Raw genomic sequence first — 25335 nt, 5'->3', positions numbered from 1 at the left:
CTTCATATCCCCTCTCAAGATTCCCCAGAATTTTAAGTGTCATAGACTTGCAAAACCTATCTATAGCTGGTAAAATCAAGTCCCTACCATAGCATGAGGCAAATCCTAGTCTGTTGCTGTGGATGATCTGAAGTAACCCCATATCCCACACCTGGGATTAAAAACAAATGCTGGCGATAGTGGCATATACCTTTATCCCAGCAATTGTGAGACAGAGCCAGATGAATCTCTTGTGAGTTTGAGGCCAGCCAGATCTACAAAACAACTCACTGACAACCAGGGCTGTTAAAAGGAAACAAACAAAAACATATTACCGTAACATTCCTGTGTTTTTAAAGAAAACAGAATTCTTAGACAGATGTGTCATCCCATTTCCAACCTGTTCTACTGTAAACTGTATTATTTTACGTAAACTTTGTTTACTGCTGCTCTCCTTACTCCTGTTCAGATATTATCTCCTTGTTCTTCTCAAATATTATATTAGAGTTTGGCCATTCATTTAATGTTTTTTATGTTACAGGAAAATGTGTGTATGTGTATTGTCAGGAAATAAAGTATTCTTGATTTCTACTTTTCTTTCAGAATTGGAAACAGATTATGATGCTGGAAATATATCTCCAGAAAATCCTGTTAATAATAGAAGATTTCCCAAACAGAGGGTAAAGCAATTAGGTAGAACTTTTGACTTCAGGGGCTCCATGTTTAGTAATGGCCCCAACTATAGTACATTCCATGGACTACAGGATTGTCAAGGAGATGCTGGTCAACAGATGATTAACAAGGAAGAAATAACTATTTATACCAGCCAGACTCTTACTCACAATGTAGAAAGAGCATATGAATGTAAGGAGTGTGGGAAGTGCTTTGGTTGTAGGTCAACTCTCACTCAGCATCAGAGTATTCATACTGGAGAGAAACCCTATGACTGTAAGGAGTGTGGGAAGGCCTTCAGACTCCCCCAACAGCTTACAAGACATCAGAAGTCTCACAGTGGTAAGAAAACTTCCAGTCATGAGGATAGAAAGGCTTTTCAACATCCTAACCTACTCAAGTACCATAAAACCATTCATACAAGTGCAAAAACATTTGAATGCAGGGAGTGTGGGAAGTCCTTCAACCGTGTCTCCAGCCTTGTTGAACATAGGATTATTCATGCAGATGTGACACCATATGAATGTAGTGAGTGTGGGAAAGCTTTTAAACGACATAGAAGTTTTGTACGCCATCAGAAAATTCATTCTGGTGAGAGACCTTTTCAGTGTAAGGACTGTGGGAAAGGCTTCATTGTTCTGGCTCATCTCACACGGCACCAGAGCAGTCATAGTGAAGAGAAGCCATTTGAATGTGAAGAATGTGGCAAGAAATTCAGAACTTCCAGGCACCTTGTTAAGCACCAGCGTATTCATACTGGCGAGAAGCCCTTTGAATGTAACATATGTGGGAGTGCTTTCCGGCTTCAATTATACCTTTCTGAGCATCAAAAAACTCACATGGAAGAGAAATACTTGGAATGCAATGTATGTGGGAAGGCTTTTCGGCTTCAGGTGTACCTTTCTGAGCATCAGAAAACTCACACCGAAGAGAATCCTTTCAAGTGTAAGCTCTGTGCGTCAGCCTTCCCAAATAAGTACCAACTTAATAAACATCTCACAATTCATACTGATGGGAAACCTTATCAGTGCAAGGAATGTGGGAAATGCTTTCGTCAAAGGTCAAAATTAGCTGAACATGAGAGTATTCACACTGGGAAGAAACCCTTTCAGTGTGAAGAATGTGGGAAGTTCTTTAGACTTAACACACTTCTCATTCATCATCAGAGATCTCACAGTGGTGAGAGACCTTTTGAATGTAAAGAATGTGGAAAGGCTTTCCTTCTTCCCAGTCAACTTAACAGCCATAAAATTGTTCATACAAGTAAGAGACCCTTTGAATGCAAGGTATGTGGGAAGTCCTTCAAGCGTGAATCCAACCTCATTCAACATGGGGCTGTTCATGCCGGTGTGAAATCATATGAGTGCAGTGAGTGTGGGAAAGCTTTTATTCACCGCTCAAGCCTGTTCCACCATCGGAAAATTCATTCTGGTGAGAAACCTTTTAAGTGTCAGGAGTGTGGAAAGGCTTTCGTTGTTCTGGCATACCTCATTCAGCATCAGAGCATCCATAATGGAGAGAAATCATTTGAATGTGAGCTGTGTGGGTCAGCCTTCAGATGTAAATCCCAACTCAATAAACATCAGAGAATTCATACTGATGTGAAACTCTTTCAGTGTGTGGAAGATTGAACAGATATTGTTCATGGAACAGAGCTTGGAATACATCAGGGAATCCATACTGGTGAGAAGCCCATTCAGTGTAATGAATATGGGAAGCTTTTTAATACCTTTATAAAATTCTTAGATATATTAGAATTCATACTGGCAAGAATCATCATGAACATAAAGAATGGGAAATACTTTACATGTGGTAGAGACCGTAAAGTACATCAAAGAATTCACACTCATAAGAAACATTACCACTGTTAAGAATGTGTGATGACCTTTAGTTGAATATGAAACTTGTTTTGACATTCTAAATAGATTAAAAAGCCTTATGATGATGTAAGGAATATGGAAAGGCCTACAGTAATTCTAAGCTATCTGTATATCAGAGAAGTCCTGGTGAGAAAGCCTATGAATATAAGGTGGGAAAATGTTTATACTTAGTTCAGCCTTTATGCACAGTGGCAAATTTATACTGATAGGAAACCCTATCAGTGTAAAGAATGTGGAAAGACCAAGTGGAGCTGGGATGACCTTCAACATAAAAAAAAAAAAATGTATGCTTGTGTCAAACACTATGAGTGCAAGGAATGTAGGTATATTTACAGAATTAGCTCAGCTCTTAAAGCTCATCAGAGAGTCCATTTAAATCTGAGACCCTGTGAATGTAAAGGCTCAGTAAAAAGCTTTTACTGTAAATGGTGAACTTACACAGCATCATAAAATCTACTGTCGCCAGGAGTCATGTGATTGTAAAGGAGGAGAACAAGCCATTGTATGAAAATGTTACTGAAGGTCAGAGAGCTCATATTGGGAAGACTGGCTGAAAAGAATTTGGGAACTTTAATCTTCCCTTGAATTTGGTGATGATCAGAGTATTCATATACTGTTGATGCCAAGAAACCCTTTGGAATGAGAATTTGGGAAGTTGATTGTTCAGAGAAGATACTCTGTTGAGAATGTCTCTTATTCTCAGAAATCAAGGGAGAAAAGTCTTCTGACAACCTTTCCCCAGCATTCTAACAGTTCAAATTGACTGGGTGTGTAGAGCCTGTCCCAGGATGCTGACAGAAGTTATTGGAAGAAAAGTTGTCCTGTCCTCCCTACATGATTAGGGCACAGACCACTGACAGTTAAACTCTGAGGGGCTCCACATGAAGCAACTGACTCTTGTTCCAGCAGCATCAGCAAAAAAGCCTGGAAGGCTTTAATGTCTAGGAGAAAAGTTTGGATGCCTACAATTCAAAGAGTCCTGTCCTTTGAGGATTAAAGCTAGGTGTGGTGATTGAAGCTAGGTGTGGTGACTTCTGCCTGTAATTCCAGAATGTGAGAGGCCGAGATAGGAGAATTACCAGACATTTAAGGCAAGCCCAGGCTAAATGTAATGACTTCCAGGGTATCTTGGAAAAGCAAAGTAAACAAAAACACAAGCCTAAAGGCTCAGGGATCAACAGACATGAGACAGCAGAAAGATTGTAAGAGCCAGAGGGGAAGGGTGTCTCCAAGGAAACTGACATCCAGACTCAACAGATGCACATATGAGTTCTCAGAGTCCGTGCTGAATATATAGGTTCACGTGAGACAGTCTCAACAGTGAGGGGAAAGCCATGAGCTCCTACCCCTAACCAGTGAACTATCTATAACTGACACCTACTAGCAAATAAAAAAAAAAATCAATTTTTGCCAATGCTGTCTCACTGGGTGTTTCAACCATACCTCAGGGCCCAGGAGTAGCTGACCAACACAACATAAACTTAGTGGTATTTTTGTGAACTTTTTGTTTTGTTTTGCATTGCTTTGGCATTTTTGATTTTGTCTTATTGATCTTTTGCTTGTGCATTTCTGCCTCCACACCACTCCCCCACACAAACAGTGACACTACACATGTGAAAAAAGACTAGGGAATGAACAGCATTCAAATAGTAAATGATATTGTCACAGGCCATCCAGAGTTTGATGGGATTTAAAGGGAGCTCAGCATTGATGTGGAAGAGAGGCAGCAACCCGAGCTATTTAATTACTATAGGCATACATAATATTTATTAGATTGAGGTCTTAGGGTTTTATATTGCTGTGAAGAAACATGACCACAGCAACTCTGGCGTGGGGCTTGCTTACAGTTGGGAGGTTTAGTTCATTATCAGTATGTTGGGAAGCATAGTAACCTTAAGGCACATGGTCCTAGAGAAGTAACAGAATTCTACAATTGGACCCGAGACAGCAGGACAGACAATAAGACTTGCTTGAGCTTCCAAAACCCAAAAATTCCACCCCCTGTAACACATTTCCTCCCAGAAAGCCATATATAGTCTACTCAGGCCACATCCCCAAATAATGCAACTCCCTCTGGGTCTATGGTTAATTTTTATTCAAAGCACCACAAGGTATGACATTTAAAGCATAAGATTCAGCCAGGTGGTGGTAATTCTAGCATTTGGAAGGCCATTCTGGTCTACAGAGAAAGTTCCAGGTCATCAAAGGCCACACAGAAAAACCTTGTTTCAAGAGAGCCAAACAAAACCAAGCAACAAGGGGCTGGGGATTTAGCTCAGTGGTAGAGCGCTTACCTAGGAAGCGCAAGGCCCTGGGTTCGGTCCCCAGCTCCGAAAAAAAAAAAAAGAACCAAAAAAAAAAAAAAAAACCAAGCAACAATAATAAAAACCTATGTAAGAACATGACAGAAATGTGGAAATCAATGTTCATTGTTGAAAGGGGCAATTCACTCAAATCTAGGAAAGGGTAGGTGTGATGTGAGAATCCGTCAGGAAGGTGGAAGGGAATGGAGGGGTTTCTCTTACATTTTTGGTTGTGAGCCTAGCCTTTAATGGCTGAGCATTTCTCCAGCCCAACACATAGCTACTGTCACCTTCAGAAGCAGGACAGAAGATATTTGAAAAGAGATGCATCTTTGTGTAAGGAGGATGAAGCTATGCACAGCAGGAGACAAAGGCAGAAAGCTGAGACCGAGGATTGGAAGAACAGCAGGAATTCAAGTTATTTATAGCTAATTTAACATTTATGGTGGACATTAATCTCTTTAGTTATGTATTCTGCTACCCCAAATTCCATACAGCAGCTATACAGAAAAGAAGGCCCATTATCTAATTTTTATCCCATAAGGGATATGGTATAGCACTAAGTAAAGACCTGTAACACAAGAAAGAGGGAGCAGACCAACCAAAATTACACTGAAGAGAAAGGAAGATTGGTATACATGGCATGACAGAAAACTAAGCATATTTTATAAATGATCCAAAATTCAGTAAAATGAAACAAAGTTTTGCAGAAAGTCACCTGGGTCTGACTGGGGACTCTTTGCCTACAATGTCACCATTGGAAATCATTCTGTTGAATGTCTTAAGATAGATGTGATCTTTAATTTTTAAAAGTGCTTGTATGCCTGCCTGGAGAGAGCACATGGTTCTAGTGCTGTCACTCCTAAGGTCACAGGTCAGATTAACACTTTTGCTCCAATAACTGGCCAAAGATGGACCTGCCAGGTGACCACAGGGCTCAGAACCACAGATCAACTGGGGACAGGATCCTTACGGCCTTCATCTGCGCTCCAAATTTAATCATATGGCACAGCTCTCTGGACCCAAATCCCTCCTGGAGAGATATGGTCTCCAAGGAGCACTGTCATTCCTAAGTTCACAAGCTCACAGGCTTACATGAGGAACAGGATCCAGTCACAGACAGCAAGAACAATTTTATCAGAGATAACCAGATGGTGAAAGACAAGCACAAGAACCTAAGCACTAGAAATCAAGACTACTTGGCATCATCAGAACCCAGTTCTTCAACTAAAGCAAATACTGGATATCCCAACACACTGGAAAAGCAAGATTTGGACTTCAAACCACATCTCATGATGATGATAGAGGATTTTAAGAAGGACATAAATAATTCCCTTAAAGAAATACAGGACAACACAGGTAAACAGGTAGAAGCCCTTAAAGGGGAAACACGAAAAAAAAAAAAAAAAACCTTAAAAGAATTACAGGAAAACACAATGAAACAGGTAAAGGAATTGAATAAAACCATTGAGGATCTAAAAATGGAAATAGAAACAATAAAGAAATCACAAAGGGAGACAACCCTGGAGTTAGAAAACCTAGGAAAAAGATGAGTCATTACCAACAGAATACAAGAGAGAATCTCAGGTGCAGAACATACCATAGAAAGCATTGACACAAAAGTCAAAATGCAAAATGAAAAAACTACTACCCTAAAACATCCAAGAAATCCAGGACACAATGAGAAGACCAAATCTAAAGTTAATAGGTATAGAAGAGAGTGAAAATTCCCAACTTAAAGAGCCAGTAAATGTCTTCAACAAAATTATAGAAGAAAACTTCCCTAACCCAAGGAAAGAGATAGATGCCCATGGACATACAAGAAGTCTACAGAACTCCAAATAGACTGAACCAGAAAAGAAACTCCTTCCATCACATAATAGTCAAAACACCAAATGCACAAAACAAAGAAAGAATATTAAAAGCAATAAGAGGAAAAGGTCAAGTAACATATAAAGGCAGACCTATCAGAATTACACCAGATTTCTCACCAGAGACTATGAAAGCCAGAAGAGGCCTGGAGAGATGGCTCAGAGGTTAAGAGCACTGACTGCTCTTCCAGAGGTCCTGAGTTCAATTCCCAGCAACCACATGGTGGCTCACAACCATCTGTAGTGGGGTCTGATGCCTTCTTCTGGTGTGTCTGAAGACATCAATAGTGTGCTCACATGAAATTTTAAAAAATGTTAAAAAGAAAGCAAGCAAGCAAGCCAGAAGATCCTGGGCAGAAGTCATACAGAGCCTAAGAGAACACAAATGCCAGCCCAGGCTATTATACCCCGCAAAACTCTCAATTACCATAGATGGAGAAAGAAACCAATATATTCCATGACAGAAACAAATTTAAACAGTATCTTTATACAAATCCAGCCCTACAAAGAATAATGGATGGAAAATATCAACACAAGGAGGGAAACTACACTCTAAAAAAAAGCAAGAAAGTAATCTTTCAACAAACCCAAAAGAAGATACCCACACAAAATATAATTCCACCTCTAACAACAAAAATGACAGGAAGCAGGAATCACTTTTTCTTAATATCTCTTAACATCAATGGACTGAGTTCCCCAATAAAAAGACATAGACTAACAAACTGGATACCTAAACAGGCCCCAGAATTTGCTGGATACAGGGAACTCACCTCAGTTACAACAATAGACAATACCTTAGATTAAAAGGCTGAAAAAAAATCCAAGCAAATAGTCCCAAGAAACAAGCTGGAGTAGCCATACTAATATCGAATAAAATTTACTTTCAACCAAAATTAATCAAAAAGATAAGAAAGGACACTTCATACTCATCAGAGGAAAAATCCACCAAGATGAACTATCTATGCTTGAAATGCAAGGGCACCCATATTCAAAAAGAAACTTTACTAAAGCTGAAAGCATACATTGCAACACACACAATAATAGTGGGAGACTTCAACATTCCACTCTCATCAATGGACAGGTCATGGAAACAGAAACTGAGCAGACACACAGGGAAACTAACAAAAGTTATGAACCAAATGGATTTAACAGATAATCTATACAACATTTCATCCTAAAACAAAAGGATATACCTTCTTCTCAGCACCTCATGGTACCTTCCTGAAATTGACCATATAATCAGTCACAAAAAGACCTCAACAGATACAAGAAGATTGAAATAATCCCATGCATCCTATCAGATCGCCATGGACTATGACTGCTCTTCAGTAACAACAAAAACAACAGAAAACCACATACCCATGGAAGCCGAACAATGCTCTACTTAATGATTCCTTGGTCAAGGAAGAAATAAAGAAAGAAATTAAAGACTTTTTAGAATTTAATGAATATGAAGGCACAACATACCCAAACTTTTGGGACACAATGAAAAGCAGTGGTAAGAGGAAAATTCATAGCTGAGTGCCTCCTAAAAGAACCTGGACACAGCATACATCAGCAGCTTGACAGTGAACCTGAAAGCTCTAGAACAAAAAGAAGCAAATTCACCCAAGAGAAGTAGAAGGCAGGAAATAAACTCAGGGCTGAAATCAACCAAGTAGAAACAAAAAGGACTATACAAAGAATCAACAGAACCAGGGACTGGTACTTTGAAAAAATCAGTAAGATAGATAAACCCTTAGCCAGATTAACCGGAGGGCACAGAGAGAGAATTTCCTGAACAGAACACCAATGGCGTATGCTCTAAGATCAAGAATCACCAATGAAGTCTCATAAAATTGCAGTTTCTGAAAGGCAATTGGGACAAAACGGCAACCAACAGATTGGGAAAAGATCTTTACCAATCCTACATCCGATAGAGGACTAACAACCAATATATACAAAGAACTCAAGAAGTTAGACTCTGGAGAATCAAATAACCCTATTAAAACATGGGGGACAGAGCTAACAATGAATTATCAACTGAGGAAGGCTGAAGGATGGCTGAGAAGCATCTAAAGAAATGTTCAACATCCTTAGTCATCAGGGAAATGCAAATCAAAACAACCCTGAAATTCTACCTTACACCAGTCAGATTGGCTAAGATCAAAAACTCAGGTGACAGCAGATACTGGTGAGGATGTGGAGAAAGAGGAACACTCCTCCATTGTTGGTGGGATTGCAAGCTGGTACAACCACTCAGGAACTCAGTCTGGAGGTTCCTCAGAAAACTGGACATAGTACTACCTGAGTTCCCAGCTATAACAATTCTGGGCATCTGCCCATAAGATGCTAAAAAATATAACAAGGACACATGCTCAACTATATTCATAGAAGCCTTATTTATAATATCTAGAAGCTGGAAAGAACCCAGATGTCCTTCAACAGAGGAATGGGTTCAGAAAATGGAGTACTATTCAGCTATTAAAAACAGTGACTTCATGAAATTCATAGGCAAATGGATTGAACTAGAAAATGTCATCCTGAAGTGGAAGAACTTCCATCTATGAGTGGAAGAACACTCATAGAGCCAGTGGGAGGGAGGAAGGGCTAGGGAGACTCCAGAGGGAAATCAGGAAAGGGGATAACATTTGAGGTGTAAGTAAAGAAAATATCCAATAAAAAAAAAAAGTGTGTCTGGAGCGATCCTGTTTCTTTCCAGTTGGAAAGCTTCTCTCAAGTTCCTTAGCCCTTGAGAATCTTTAAGAGGATTGCTGGCCGGCGAAAAAGAAACACATCCCTCCCTCACCATGTGGGGAGTAGGAAATACTGCAGGGTTGTGTGGGAGGCAGGGAGTTTGGTGGTATGTTGGGTGGACAAGCAAGTTCCCTTGTCGATGCCGATTCCTGGAGTCAGTTATATGTGAGTGGTATAAGGGATTCCCACTATAGACGTAGTGTTCTCATCTCAAAGCAAACTGTACTTCCCAAAAGAAGGATATGTGTCAGGGCAAGCAGAAAATTTTATACCAGAACATGTCCACCCCAGAGACTGAGGCCTCTTTCAGCCTCTCCACCAGTGACAGCTAACAGCTGCAGCTCTCTGTTGGCCTGAGCCGATCCATGCTGTCTGACTCCCTGTCATTTTACCCCGGGGGAGTTAGGAAAAGGCAAGGACCTCTCCTGAAGAGACTCCATTGCCTTCCTGAAGCTTCCCTTCAGGCCGGTTTTGAACTTGGCCAGATTAGGAGAACTGAGGTTCATTTATCCTGTATCTGCTCTCCTTGGCTTAAGTGTGTCTCTGTTGGAAGCTGAAGTACAGAGGGCAGGGAAGCAAACCCACCAGAGCTCTTTACTGTCAGATTCCCCGAGTGTCTGTCCCCAGCCTGGTCCATATTGTGAGGCCTTGGGACGCTGTGGCCAGCGGAGGGTAAAAGCTCTCCCAGGAATACGTAGTTTCTTGTTCTTTTCTGGATCCGTTGTTGGGGAGGGTGGGGTTTGGGGAGCCTTTACCTTGTGTATTCATGAATAAACTCATTTACTTACACACACACGCATGCACACACATACACACATACACACACATACAGAGAGAGAGAGAGAGAGAGAGAGAGAGAGAGAGAGAGAGAGAGAAATTCCACAAAGCTGTATGTAGGACCCATTGAATCAAAGGTAAATATCAACTGTTATATCTAACATATCTTGAGTCAGAGCTGACCACTGGGCAGATCTTCCGTGCACTACGTATGAGCTCACTGTGGGTTTTGTGGCTGACAATGAAGAATGCTAATAAGCCAAAAAGGTTTAATCCTCATGCTCTGTTATCTCAATGTTCTGAAATTCCCGTTTACCACCGGTCCACCACTCCCCTTACCTTACTTAGGCCCAATCAGCATAAAGGTTCACTGATGGTATTTTGCTTAGTGAGCCAATGGCTCCCCTCCTTGCCCTTTAAACCTTCAAACCTGGTTTCTCATATAAAAAAACCTACACTGAGAGCAGACTAGTACGGCGATTTGGCTCCCAAGTCCTTTATACAGTCCAGTATTATGGTACATATTTAATCAACTAGTCTTGCATAACTGAGATTGATGTATATAAGGTTGGTGACTTCCTGAACCCCAACACAGGACCTTGAACCCAGGGAGGGTCCAGATCATCTGTCTCTCTGAAATTGCTGAGGTATACTTCCTACATGTTAAACTAACCAATTCTTTAGTTCAGTCTTTTCAAATTTACCATAGTCCCTAACCAGAGCACAGCGAGGTGGAATCCCACTCAGTGGGTCTCAGGCAAAGCTTAATCAAGTCAGTTACATCTCATTCTGATCTTACTTCCTGTTCTGAACTTTAAAACTTCAGCTCTTTTATCAGCTCCACAGGAGAGAAAATCAGTTACTAGCAGAACCCAGAACTACATTTTGATCACAGGAGAGAGCCTCCCCTTTAAGCACGGGAGTACCCATCCCCCACCAGCCCCCCACCCCCTCCCCACCCCGCCCCCGACCCCGTCGTGGGAATTCTCAAAAACCACAGGACTCAGCTCTTAGATGGGCTGGGCCAAGTTGCATGCTGGGATCTCTTTTTGAAGCGCTGTGCTTTTCGGGTCTCCAGGTAGCGAGGACTTCATTTTCCAGGGCCACCATGGTGGAAGTAGTGGATAGGCTTTTGGTGTTCTGGTCCGCTGATTCTGAAAGTCCGTTCTGGTTTCAGTCTCCACATAAGGCGGGAACCAGTTGGCTGGGTGTGGATGTGGACGGAGGTGTGGGGAGGCTGTAGTTGTGTGTGAGTAGGGACCGTGGTGGTGCTGCTGGTGTTGGTGTGTGCGTGCATATGTCTGTCTGTTTGTCTGTCTGTAGAGGGCCGCAATAACATTCGCCACCACAAGATGGCGCTGGCTTCCACTGCACCCCACGTGGAAAGCCGGGATAGCTTTCGCCATTACAAGATGGCGCTGGCCTCTGCCGCGCCAGCCGACTTCCTTTCAGGAAGTTAACTGTGTGCGCATGTGCAAGAGTGCCTTCGTGCCAGGTCTTTGCCCACCCCGGGGCGTGCCTAATGAGATCATGGGTAAGCGACCAATCAGGCATGGACACACCACATTAGGGTGTATATAAGCAGCGCCATTCTGGGGCTCGCTCTCTCCTCTTCAACATGTAATAATCGCTTTGCTGCAGAAGGATCCTGGTGTCCGCGCGTGTTCTTGCTGGCGAGACGATAGCGCGCGACATTTGGTGCCGAAACCCGGGACAAATGCCTCACCATCGCCGGCGCCGAAGAGAGCCTCCGCTCGTGGAGAGGGTCCAGAACTGCAGGTCGAGAGGTAAGCTCTGAGAGGCATGTTTGGTCTTGATACAGCATGTCAGAAACAGAGCGAGGTGAAAGCTTTAAGAAGGAAAGGTGCACCTAAGAAAAAAGTCCCTTCCAAGGACTTTAGATCCGAGGAAGCGAGAGATAGGGGAAAGGACACCCCGGGAGAGAAACAGGGAAAGGAGGAGAAAGCCCCGAAAAGGAAAAGCCTTTATCCGGTAAAGGAGTTAGAGGCTTTGGGGCTTGATAGTTCAGAAACAGACGAGCTTAGCCCCTCTGAGGAAGAGGATTTAGAAGATGAGGCAGCTCGCTATGAAGAAGAAAGATATGGGCCTAGGTGGAGAGCCACTGTGAAGAAACCGAAAGTTATGGATCCTTTGTGGGCAAGGCTGGTAATTTTGTTTATTTTTTCTTTGTGTGGGAAGCCGTTACAGCCATTAGGACAGGTCAGAGGATCCTTGCAGAGCAACAAGAAAGTATGTCGGAGGGAGAAAAGGTCTCGAAAGAAAAAAAGAAAAGAAAAGGAGATAAAAGGAACACAGTATTTTGGGAGAAAAATTTTGTCTTTGTGCTTGTAAAAGGTGTGATTAGGCTCTGGAAACTTCACAGAGTCATACTGATCAGATTTGATCGAGGTAGACCGCCTGAAACATTTACTCAGGAGAATCAAACAAAAAGATATCTCAATTCTCAACGCCCATGCACAGCTTGATGGAGTTAATGTAATTGGGTTGTGAGTAAAAATACTCAGGACTGTGTTTCACTTCCATACCATTGGCGAATGTCAGTCGTGCTGCTCAGATAATATATCTCAGTATCTTACAGGTATTGGGTTTCAACACGTTGATGGACTAGTCCAGGAATTGAGACAATCCATCGTCCATATCAACTCCACTCGAGTGGATGGTCACCGTGGAAGTGGTGGGAAAGGGGAAATCCTACCTCTCTGCTGACTCCTATTGGAATCTGGGTCCCTTTGCTGGGACACCATCTAGTTTTTCCCCTTTGTCTATTGTCTGTCCTTGGTGCACCAAGCTGTCCATGTCTGTCAGTTTATGTTTGTGGGTTTTGTTTCTCATTGTTTAAATGTTTTATGTTTCATGTTAAAAAAAAATGGTAAAAACTTTATCTGCCAGTCGTTCACACCTTGATTTGGTTTTAACTCGTTTCAAAAAAGGAACAAATGAATAAAAAACAGTTTCAATCAGTCCTTGGAGCCCTACATCTGTAGCTAGAAGCCTAAGTCCGCTGGACAAGCTCCCCGGGGGCTGGCTAAATGTTTATACTAGCCTATCCTAAAGGCACCAGGAGCTTCACAGCTTCTATGGTAATAAAACTGATGGCTGTTTCTCTTAGAAAATCTTTGACTGTGATTATTGGACTCAACCGGTGACAAGGTGCTTCTCTTAAAATCACAGCTAGAAAAGTCATAATGGTGTTTGATCTAAATATTGAAGATATGTGTAGCCACTTCAATTTTGTTTCTGATTGGTTCTAAATGTATAATTATTCTCTACATGCCTTGGTTATGGACTATTGGCTTTTAAGTTATTGGATATGGTTAAAAAGGTATAATATTGGTAACAAAAAGTTGACATAAAGCTGGTAATTTGGATAAAGTCATTCTAGACAACATGTGGCATGAGCCAACCTAGGGAAACAGGTCTAAATTGAGATAATATTTTTATGGAATTCTTATCCTAGAAACCAGGCTTCTAAAAGAATTTAGGACAATGTCTCTTTGTTGAGGTATTGGATACCGCACCATGGTGTGTTGATATGTAGGAATTGGCAGTAAAACTTGGTAGCATGAAGGATAGACTTGGTGTTTTGGAGACTGGATTTTGGAGACTAGATTGTTGGAGGTTGAGTTTTGCTTTCCAAAGTTGTGGTTTGCCCTGAAGTTATCTGTATTTTGATGCTAATTCCACTGCCCCAAGAACAGCTGCCTAGTCACTACTCGAGAGAACTCAGGTGACCTTGTGGTTGTGCTCTGGTGTTACAAGGAGAAATTAAAGATTGTGATTAAGGATTGCCAGTGTTATATTGACTAACTCAAACTTATTTGTAATTAAGAAAAAATCAAACAGGTAGAGATTGTTACAGGATTTATGAAGGATTGATGAGGTTTTGGAACTTGTGAGAGCATTATACAGCCAGTTTGTTTACTCCAACTGCCATTTCAAGATAGATTTAGAGGATTGATTGTGAGTTTTCATTTCGTGAGCTTGCTTATAATTTTAGAGAGCCCATAAAGTGGTATCATTAAAAATTTTACAAAAGAATGGCTAACAGCCTTGTATTATGTAATTTTGTTGCTTCTTCAATGTAAGAAGTTAGAACTTTAAATCTTTCAGTGTATATAGAAATTTTTACTACAAATCTTTGCTCTCAAAATGAGCTTTAATATTTGGGGAGTAGCTGTTAGACTACTCCAGAAAAGAATATTTGAAACTAATTTTAAGCTACTAAGGATATGTTAATTGGCTAAGTACCTCACCTTACCAGAGGACTTAGGTCCTTGTTTGTTATCCACATTGGAGATAAAGCTTCAGTTGTGTTAATACAAAATTGTAGGCTAGAGTCATGGAAGTATTTTAAAAAGAAACTTGGTGAAACATATCTTATTCCAAACAACAGTTAATTGGTTATTACAAAATACTGATATTTGGCCTATTACATATACAAATTTTTCAGGCAAAATTGATAATTTTACTCTTTGCATGCTTTTGTATTTCCTGTAAACAAAATTACATGCTGTAGCCACTGTTTTTAAATGTTAAAAAAATCAAGCTTTCAATTCATATACTGATAGCCAATGTGTGGCTTGTGGTTTTACAATTGATTAAAAAGTTTTCCTTTTTCTTTTTAGATACTACTAGCCCTCAAATTTTACAATTACTTAATGCTTTATTAGAGGCAGGTATTCTACTTGAAATCAGTGAATGATGATTTCAGTGTGAATGTCTGACAACTCACTGTCCTTTCAGTGCTCTGGCTCAGACAACTAAACAAAACCATAGACCCAGCTCTTTGAAAATGGTAATGGAGGGGGTTGGGGATTTAGCTCAGTGGTAGAGCACTTGCCTAGCAAGCTCAAGGCCCTGGGTTCGGTCCCCAGCTCTGGAAAAAAGAAAGAAAAAAGAAAATGGTAATGGAGTTGATAACACACCCTCACGAAAAGAGGAAGACTCCATTTGCTTGCTTTAAATTCTCAGCCTCGCCCTGCCAGCTCAGGGATTTCTAGTACGACTAAATTTAGACAATATTTACAGGATTTGACATTTCTAATTAATGCTTATGTTTAGGTAAATAAAGTTTGTGAGGTGCTAGAGAGATGGCTTAGTGGTTAAGAACATGAAATACTGTTCCTTTATAGGCCATTTGGGAACTCAAACTAGATTACCTGGACCCCTTAACGAGGGAGGACAATGATACTAGACAGTTTATATCTTAATAAATAAAAAGGGGGAGTTATATCCCTGTATGCTATGTATGCTATACAATTATTTAATAATACTCCTTTTATTTCCAATTTTAAAATTTGGATGCCAAGGAACTCTGAGTGTTTATGGCACCCTACAACTAGGCATACTTCTGCCTAGGTGAAATAGAAAGATCCATATATTGGCATGATCCTGTCCAAATATTTTATATGGGGAAGAGGGAATGTTTGTGTTTTTTCTACAGGATGCTACAAGAGTATGCCAGCTGCCAGAGGTGGTTGCTGAGACTTGCTGATCCTGGTTGCATGTAGATTCAGCTCTTGTGGTTCAGGTCCCTAGAGTCATTCCTCTGCCCTGAGAGGAAGATAGAAGATCCTCCCTCATCTTTTGTCATCACAGAGATTTTGGCGTTGCTGCAGTCAGTGTTACCACTGAGTATGTCCCGTCCCACTGTGGCCTGCACTCCAACCCTCTGTGCACTGCTGCTTGCTGGAGAAGATTAGAGTCCAGCTGTTACCCCTGACCCCCTCATTCCCCTGGTGACTTTTGCTGCCTTAACTGGTGTTGTCATCTTGCAGTCTGTAGCTTCACAGGAATGCCATCTGCGTGAAGCTGCTGTGGACTGGGGAACTCTGCCCTGGTTATGCAGATCTCAGACATGGTTCCATTGCCTGCTGATTGTTCCAGAGAAGAATGGCTGATCCTGAACTGTCCTGGGAAAGACCTTGTTACTTTCGCTGCTATTGTAGCATCCATTTACTGCTATAGCCATTGTGTCTACAGTGTTTGGAGTTACCCTCCCCCATTCTATTGTTAGACAAACACAGTGGGTGAACTTTCTGGAGTAGTTGCTAACAATTGGGAGTTCAAATTTTTATTATAGGAGCGGCTTGACTACGGCCCTTGGTGGTAACAGCTGAGGTGAACCAAATGAGGTGCCCACTACTTATCGGGAGTGGCTCTGTTTGGTGCAGCCCTATGCTGTGGATTAGTGTTCATGCTATGGTTGGTTTGCAAACTCAGATCTCAACAGAAACGTGACAAGGCCGTTATCACTCAAGCACTTGTGGCCATTGTACAAGGGGCCTCCCCTAAAATTTGGTTATCTATCCTCAAAAATTAGTCGGTATCTGAGTTCTCTGCTCTTGCACCCCATGGATCTGTGGATCCATTGCACTGGGATGAGAGAGACTCAATGATTCTTTGATCAGCCCTTCCACATCGCTGAGGTTTCCTCATTGCATGCGATAGGGTGATCATGATTTCCCCACTAACTCATTTTCTGGCTGGCCTCTTTTTAAGAGTTCGCCCTAGGTCGTTAACAGTTACTGTCACACAGCACTGTGGTATCCAGAGACAGGCAACTTTCCTCATGCACAGTACATGGGGCCTGGTGGCGATAGGGTTACCCTTCGACGGATAAGACTGTGACATAGAGGAATGACCTAAGACAGGAGCCACAGCAGATGGACGTAACTGCAGAGACCTAGACCAGCCTAGACAATAATTTACTGTTATTAATTAATAAAACAATAAGGGGGAGTTGTAGAGGGCCGCAATAACATTCGCCACCACAAGATGGCGCTGGCTTCCACTGCGCCCCACGTGGAAAGTCGGGATAGCTTTCGCCATTACAAGATGGTGCTGGCCTCTGCCGCGCCAGCCGACTTCCTTTCAGGAAGTTAACTGTGTGCGCATGTGCAAGAGTGCCTTCATGCCAGGTCTTTGCCCACCCCAGGGCGTGCCTAATGAGATCATGGGTAAGCGACCAATCAGGCGTGGACACGCCACGTTAGGGTGTATATAAGCAGCGCCAGTCTGGGGCTCGCTCTCTCCTCTTCAACATGTAATAATCGCTTTGCTGAAGAAGGATCCTGGTGTCCGCGCGTGTTCTTGCTGGCGAAACGATAGTGCGCGACAGTCTGTCTGCCTGTCTATCTGTATACACACTGTGAACTCTATATTATCTGTGTCATTGTGCTTGTCACTCTCTGCTCCTATTTTCTCCCAAGGCTACGGGGTGGGGGGTTGAAGCAGAGGGCCAAGATTCAGAAAGGAGAGTGTGGAGTCTGAAGGGAAGCTTGCCCTGAGGTTCAGGGTTGAGCATGGGAGGAGCATTTGAGGATGGAAGTGCCTCTAGGGTTGATGAAGAGGGCAGCTACTTGTTGAGCTTCCTGACTTTCTCAGAGCCCCCATGTGAGTGTTGAGGGAAGTAAGTAAAGTGCTCACTGACGATGCTCTCGGATACAGTCTGGGATCTCAGGCTTTCTCAGGCTCCCCCACCCTCGGCCATTGCTGCACATCTAAATTCAAGAATGAGTTTGCACTTTCTCTCTGCTTGAGAATTGAGGTTTTAGTTTTAGAATATGGAATTGTCAGTAACTCAAGGAGGAACCTGCAAATTGATAACCTCCACCACTGTCCCTTACATTGTCCCTGCCCTTTCCACTTAGAATTCACATTATCCTTTCAGCGATCCGGGACATCTTCTCTCTACAATCTCTTCCTTTTCCCAAGATGTTGTAAATAGTAATCCCCTGAGGTTAGCTTTAGGGCTTTCAAACTCCAATTTGCTAAATCGATTCTTATTTTGATAGTGTCACACGTGAAATGGCCTTTGATTTTACAGATTTTCTTTCAAAGCAAGGGAAGAATGTAGGCGGTAGATGATCTGTTGGGGGGCGGTTGGGAGTGGGAAAGTCATAGCACTGAATTTGACATTTAATCTCTCTCTCTCTCTCTCTCTGTGTGTGTGTGTGTGTGTGTGTGTGTGTGTGTGTGTGTGTGTGTGTGTGTAGTGAGTAATATTGGCCAGATCCAGGTGAGCAATGTGGTTGGATGTGGACATGTGGGTCTGTGGTATCCTGGTTGGAGTCTTGGTTCTGTCCCCTCTGGCTCTCTAGTTCTGTCATGAACCTTAGAATGCCTGTGGTGAAGCCTGTGAGTGCAGTGACACCATACACTAAGGGCCTGGTGAGCTTTAGTTGTTGCTCTGTGAGGCCATTTTGGGTTCATTCTCCTCAGTGTACTTCGGGACAAGGGAGCATGGGAAATAAAGTGATTACTGGCTGGATATTTAAGAAAGGAACTCAAAAAGAAAAGCTAGGCTTTGTGGTGTACATTTTAATCTCAGCACTTGTGAGGTAGAAGCAGGAGGATCACTATGAGTTCAAGGTCAGCTTGGTTCACATAACAAGGTCCAGGCTAGTGGGGCTGCACAGTGAAGCCTTGTCTGAAGAACAATAAGGAAAAGAAAGGAAACGTTAATGCAAGGCGAATTTTCTTACTTTCCAGATAAAATTCTCCATATTGTGTAAAGCATGGTATTTTGAAGTTTTTGTATACTTTGGGATGATAAGTTTAGAAAAAAAAAAACAAACCACTTATGGGTATTTTCTCTGCATGTCTGATACTTGAGGAAGCAAAAGAGGGTAGCGAATCCCCTGAAAGTGGATTTAGTGATGGTTGTGAGCCGCCATGTGGAAGCTGGGAATTAAAACCCATCTGCTGCAAGAACAAAAAGTGAACTCTGACCCCTGTGCCAGCTCCACAGCCATCTGATGACGGACACTCCTAACAGACTTGAGGAGGCCTCCCACTGTGACTTTAACATCCATGGTTGCCCATGTTTTAATTAGCATGTTTCCTGATCAGCGAATTGTATATGTGTCTTATAAAGTGACTGTGCAGGAATTCAGATGTCAACTCCTTGTCTAGTTTATAGTTGGCAATAATTCTCTCCCACTCTCTAGATTATCTCTCTGTTGATTGTTTCCTTTGCTGTGTAAAGCTTTTTAGTTTGATATGAATCCCAATTGTGCATTTTGCTTTTGTTACTTGTGTTTTTGGAGTAATAACCCAAACCTTCCAGCTTCTCGAAGACGTCCTTCATATGTTTTCTAGTAGTGTCAGCTTCAGTTTGTAGATTATAGTCTGTTTTGAGAGGACTTACACCCGTGAAGGTCCAGTGTCACTGTACTCAGTGCTGAAGTTGAGTTCAACCAGCGCCACTGACTACAGCGCCACAGAGGCCAGGCTGGCCTGAGACTTGGAGCAAACCTCCTGCCTCTACCTCCCCAGGGCTGGAATATAGACCTATGCTGTCACTTCCAGCAGAACCGCCTGTACTTTAACCTCTGGCCTTCAGTCACCAACTTTATGAAGCATAAACAGTTATAAATGTCATGAGCTTATACTGACCTGTCACAGAAATGAAAAGATGGGGGCTGTGGTGATGGCTGAGTGGGTGCAGTGCATGCAAGCATGCAGCTGCGCAGTGCCAGATGCAGCAGTGCACGTCTGTAGTCCCAGCCCTCCTATGACAAGACGGGAGGGGATGAGAGAATCTCTGGCAGGCTGGCTAGCCCGGTGTATGCAGAGGCAGGAGGGAAGGGAGGGTAAAGATAGAAGGAAAATTTGTTTGTAAATTTTCTGGGCATATAAAAATATAAAATTTCATAAGATTATCAGATGTGTACTTCAGAGGTCCCCTTGCAGCACCTAAGGCATTGCTGGCACACCAGCTCCAAATCAGCCATTGCCAGAACAGGGAACTTCAATAGTGAGCTGTGTCTGTGGCTCACAGCTCCCAAGTAGCTCAATTTTAGCTTTGCAGCTTTTAACTTGATCATTTTTTCTACTCAAATCTCTCAGATTGCTTTCATCCCTGCACAGTGTATAATCCAATGTGTCGAAGTCTTCTTTTGTAATCTGCCATGCAACGTGATGCATGTGGATGCCATGTTTTCTCATGCAGTTCTGCCCCCCATAGTCGGGGGGGGGTCTCCACTTCATAGGTGGATGTAGCCACACTGTCTATCCTCATTATCTGAAACCTTTCCATCAGTTACCAATTTCCTGAACACTGCTTCTACAATGGGTGACTAGCAAATGTTACCAAGACATGAACAGCGCTGACTTGGACCCAACCTCTGCCATGTTTTGGTGCAGACCCTGGCGCTCAGAAACCGCTCAGTATCTGTTCTTATGTCCTCTTTTCACCTATAATTTTCTTCATTTGGATCTTCTCTCTCCACTTTTTAGGTAATTTGGCTAAGGGTTTGTTAGTCTTACTGATTTTCTCAAAGAACCAACTCAATCAACTTTCATTGATTCTTTGTATTATTTCAATATTGTTGTTACTGCTATTGTTTCTGTTTTACAGAAGTTAGCCCTGACTTTAATTATTTCCTGCCTTCTACTCCCTTTGGGTGTAATCTCATCTTTCTATTCTAGAGCTTTTGGTGTGGGGTCAAGTTGCTAGAGTGAGACCTCTCTAATTTTTTGAATGTAGGTACATAGCATTATGAACTTCTCTCTTAGAATGCCTCCATCATACCCTCTAAGTGTGGGTGTATGGTGTCTTCACTTTCATTCAATTCTAGGAAATCCTTAATTTCTTTTATAATTTCTGTCTTGACCCAGTTTCCATTCAGCTTGACCCAGCTTTGTTCAGTTTCCATGAGTTTGTAAGCTTCCTGAGGTTTCTGTTGTTATTGATATCCAGCTTTAACCCATGGTGGTTGCATATTTACCAGGTATTATTTTATTTCTTTATATCTTTTGATACTTACTTTGTGTCCAAGCATATGGTCAATGGAGAAAGTTCAATGAGGTACTGAAAAGAAGGTATAGTCTTTGATGTTTGGATGAAATGTTTTGTAGTTATCCGTTGGATCCATTTGGTTTCTAACATCAAGTTAGCTCCTGCATTTCTCTATTTAGCTTTTGTCTGGATGACCTGCCATTGGTGAGAGCTGGATATGGCAGTCTCCCATTATTAGTGTCTGAGTCTCGATATGCGATTTAAACTATAGTATTGTTTCTTTTATGAACTTGGGTGCCCTGTGTTTTATGCATAGAAGTTGGTGGATTTTTTTTTCTTTGATGAGCATGTAGAATCCCCCCTATCTCTTCTATTTAGTTTTGGTTTGAAGTCTATTTTATCAGATTTTTTTATTTTAAAATCTGTATAATACACTTTTTTCCTTCATTTTTTATTGGATGTTTTCTTTATCTACATTTCAAATTTTATCCCCCTTTCCAGCTCCTCTCCTCTACCAACTCCCCTCCCCACCCCTGCTTCTATGAAAATGCTCAGTCACCCACCCACTCCCTCCCACCTTCCTGCCCTGGAATTCCCCTACACTGGGGCATCAAGCCTTCAGAGGACCAAGGGCCTCTCCCCCCACTGATGCCCAACAAGGCCATCCTCTGCTGAAGCAATGGGTCACTCCATGTATACTTTTTGGTGATGGTTTAGTCCCTGGGATCTCTGGTATGTCTGATTGGTTGATATTGTTGTTCTTCCTATAGTGTTGCAAACCCGCTCAGCTACCTTAGTCCTTTCTCTAACTCCTCCATTGTGGACCCTGTTCTCAGTCCAGTGGTTGGCTTCAAGCATAGCCCCTGTATTTGTCACGCACTGACAGAGCCTCCTGTTAGCTTGCCCTTTTTGTCATCCCCAGTAGTGTCTGGGTTTGATGACTGCATGTGGGATGGATTCCCCAAGTGTGGCAGTCTCTGGATGACCTTTCCTATAGTCTCTGCTCCACACTTTGTCTCCATATTCCCTCATGTGAGTATTTTCTTCCTCCTTCTAAGAAGGACTGAAACATCCAGACTTTGGACTTTCTTCTTCTTGAGCTTCCATGTGGTCTGTGAATTGAGTCTTGGGTATTCCGAGCTTTTGGGCTAATATCCACTTATTAGTGAGTGCATATCATGTGTGTTCTTTTGTGATTGGGTTACCTCACTCAGGATGATATTTTCTAGTTTCATCCATTTGCCTAAGAATTTCACAAGTCATTGCTTTCAATAGCTGAGTAGTACTCCATTGTGTAGATGTACCACATTTTCTGTATCTGTTCCTTAGTTGAAGGGCATCTAGGTTCTTTCCAGCTTCTGGCTATTATAAATAAGGCTGCGACGAACATAGTGGAGCATGTGTCCTTGTTATATGTCAGAGAATCTTTTGGGTATATGCCCAGGAGTGATATAGCTGGGTCCTCGGGTAGTACTATGTCCAATTTTCTGAGGAACTGCCAGACTGATTTTCAGAGTGGTCTTAAAATGACTACTTCAGCTTGTTTCTTGGGACTGTTTGCCTGGAAAACCCTTTTCCAGCCTTTTACTCTGAGGTAATGTCTATCTTTGTTGCTAAGGTGTGTTTCTTAGATACAGCAGAAAGATGGATCATGTCTGGGTCTTTTTATTGGGGTATTGAGGATATTAATATTGAAAGATATCAATGAACATTGTTTTGCTTCTTTTTCTTTTGTTGTGGTGGTAATTTATGTTTCTCTTCTTTGAGTTGCTGCCCTTACTTTATTTATTCCTTGTGTCTTCTTAGGTATAATTAACCTCTTTAGGTTAGTGTTTTCCTCCTAGTGTCTCCTAGTTGATTTCTGCGCTCACCCCTGGAAATTTTTGTTGACAATCTATACAGCTTGACTTGCATCCAACTCTTGATCCTCCTGAATCAGCTTTACACTTACTTAGGATTTCAGCATGCATTTCCACTCCCAACTCTAAAACATATTTTTTATGGTGAAAAAAAAGTGTGTATTTAAAATTAGCTATCTGGACTCACTTTAGATTATCCCAATCTTGTTGGCAACATCTAGATCATCATAATCAGGGGCCAAGCAAACATATGCCTTCTTCTCTCCATCAGGTCTTATCAGGGTATTGACTTTGGCCACATCAATGTCATAGTTTCTTCATTGCCTGTTTGATCTGGTGCTTGTTGGCCTTGACAACCACAACAAACACAAGCCTGTTGTTGCCTTCTATTTTCTTCATGGCTGACTCAGTGGTTGGTGGGAATTTGACGATAGCATAGTGGTAAAGCTTGTTTCTCCTAGGTGCACTCTTTTGAGGATATTTTGGCTGCTTCCAGAGCCACAGGGTCTTGGGCTGATGGAAAGTGGTTGATATTTGGATCTTCTTTTTGTGGCTGTGGACACCTTTCTGCACTGCCTTCCTAGCTTTCAAGGCCTTCGCTTTGGCTTTGGGGGGGGGGGCAGGAGCTTCCTTCTTCGATTTCAATGCCATCTTGGTGAAAAGGCTCTAAAACATATTCTTCATGGTACAGTCTCAAATATCTATTTATACAGAAAAGCAGATCAACCTTGTAAATTGTTGACAATTTTCAATCTAGGTAAGGATACAGATGTGTATAGTTGACAATTCCAAGTTTTTCATATGGATAAAAAAATTTCACCGGGGTTGGGGATTTAGCTCAGTGGTAGAGCGCTTGCCTAGCAAGCCCAAGGCCCTGGGTTCGGTCCCCAGCTCCAAAAAAAAATTTCACACATGTATTTTTATAAGTGGTTTCAATCGGCTATTTTTGTTAATATGTTATAGGGATCCCACCATAGAAAACCATTCAAACACAGTTTACTTCAAAATTAAAGTCTTTATTCCAGTCAGCTCTGAGTACATTCATGTATTTGGAACCCAAGTATAGCCCCAGCATTTAGAGGAAAACCCATATCCTATTATCTTGTTCGGGAGCTACAGGGGGAGCTTTTGGACAAGCAGGTAGTTTAATAGTACCCAAAATAAGCAGATAGCTGGAGGGAGAGGTTTAAACACACAGGGCACTTAACAGAAGCCAGGCTAAATTAGCAGAGGTAATTTGAACTCCAGTTTCTAAGTAGAGTAGGACAATTTTCCACAAGATTCTCCACAAGGAAATTCTAGTCAAATTCTAGTCAAACCTGAAATAACCTTAGCAAGAATAAGAGATGGAGGAGCCTGTGGACTTCCTTGTCTTATCAAAAAATGTATACTTACATGTGGGCAGAAGGCATGAAATATAGGGTTTTACATTTTGAGATTTTTATGGGTTTCATCAATAGAAAGTACTTATTCATAAATGACTGTGTTTTTTAAAATGTCCACACAAATACGTAAGGAATGGGGACAATTCAATCCTTTCATGTTCATGCATCGGATGTGTCCAGAATGAAAATATTTAAAATGTAATAGTGAGTAAAGCATGAGACTTTCCTAAACTGTCTAAAGTGCAATTAAGTTTTCATGTCAGTTATATTAATGCTCATAAAAGGAGAAAATCTTAAAAGCTCTTTTAAAGACCATGAGAACTAACCAAATACTCTGAAGGATTTTATTATCTATTATAACCCCATTGCTACAACTTAGGCTGGTACTATGCTGCCATTAACAAATTATGCAAGAAGAAAGTAAACATCCAGTGTGATATCATAGGACCCATGGAATATTAATGGTGACAAGGAAAACATCTCAGTTGCAATAACTGTTTTCCCTAAATTGATTATCCTGGGTGACTATTGATTGATGAATAAAATTTATACAATAAGAGGAAAGTAAATCAAGATCATGGTCACTATCTTGAATTTCTGACATGAAAATACAATCTCACCAAATATCTTCTCTGAACAACCCACTTCCCACCTCATTCTAAAGAGTTTCTTGGCAGCAACAGTATATGAATATACTAATTTCACCATATCCAGGGCAGATTAAAGTACCCACATTATTTTAAGTCATAGTATTCCCAATATGAGCACCCTGATATTCAGTAAAATTTTCATACAATGGCTTATCCACCTTCCTTACATGCATCGGACTCCTGGCTATTACAGATTTCCTTGTGTTGTGTAAACTCATCATTTACAATAAAAGCTTTTCCTGATTCTTCTCACTCACATGGTTTCAAACCTCAATGGACTCTCTGGAGAACCTGAGCTAATTCTATAAATGTTCCTACATTCCTTGCATTCATAGTGTTTGACACCAGCATGTATTCGTTTATGTTAAAGAAGGCCTGAGTTCAAATTGAAGTTCTTTCCACATTCTTTACAGTGATAGGGTTTCCTACCAGTATGAATTCTAGTATGTCCAAGAAAA

At 41.6% G+C, this 25335-nt stretch overlaps 2 protein-coding genes and 2 pseudogenes across 3 annotated transcripts in view; 1 reads left to right on the top strand and 3 right to left on the bottom strand.

Moving 5' to 3' along the window:
- Nucleotides 1-25133, top strand: part of LOC102553760 (zinc finger protein 59-like) — a 41037-nt gene extending 15904 nt beyond the window's left edge. Inside the window, exons 5-6 of one of the 2 annotated variants that reach the window (XR_010059898.1) lie at nt 583-2334; nt 11860-25133. Coding sequence is in view for 1 of the 2 variants with exons in the window: in XM_008759210.4 (XP_008757432.2) it covers nt 583-2282 (1700 nt within the window). In the remaining variant the exon portion in view is untranslated. Of the gene's footprint in view, nt 1-582; nt 9387-11859 lie in introns of those variants that run through there. The other variant, XM_008759210.4, reaches the window with a different exon arrangement.
- LOC134483066 (low molecular weight phosphotyrosine protein phosphatase-like) lies at nt 19905-20376 on the bottom strand (annotated as a pseudogene).
- On the bottom strand, nt 23031-23493 carry LOC134483068 (large ribosomal subunit protein uL23-like; annotated as a pseudogene).
- LOC134483039 (zinc finger protein 59-like) overlaps nt 23838-25335 on the bottom strand; it is a 20552-nt gene continuing 19054 nt past the window's right edge. The window contains 1 exon segment of the mRNA XM_063277702.1: nt 23838-25334. Within this exon segment, the coding sequence (XP_063133772.1) occupies nt 25242-25334 (93 nt within the window). The 3' untranslated portion in view covers nt 23838-25241.

This window comes from Rattus norvegicus, chromosome 1, assembly GCF_036323735.1.
Source record: "Rattus norvegicus strain BN/NHsdMcwi chromosome 1, GRCr8, whole genome shotgun sequence".
Classification (NCBI taxonomy): Eukaryota; Metazoa; Chordata; class Mammalia; order Rodentia; family Muridae; genus Rattus; species Rattus norvegicus.
The sequence above is the reverse complement of the archived record's forward strand: the minus strand, read 5'-3'. Positions and strand labels throughout refer to the sequence as shown.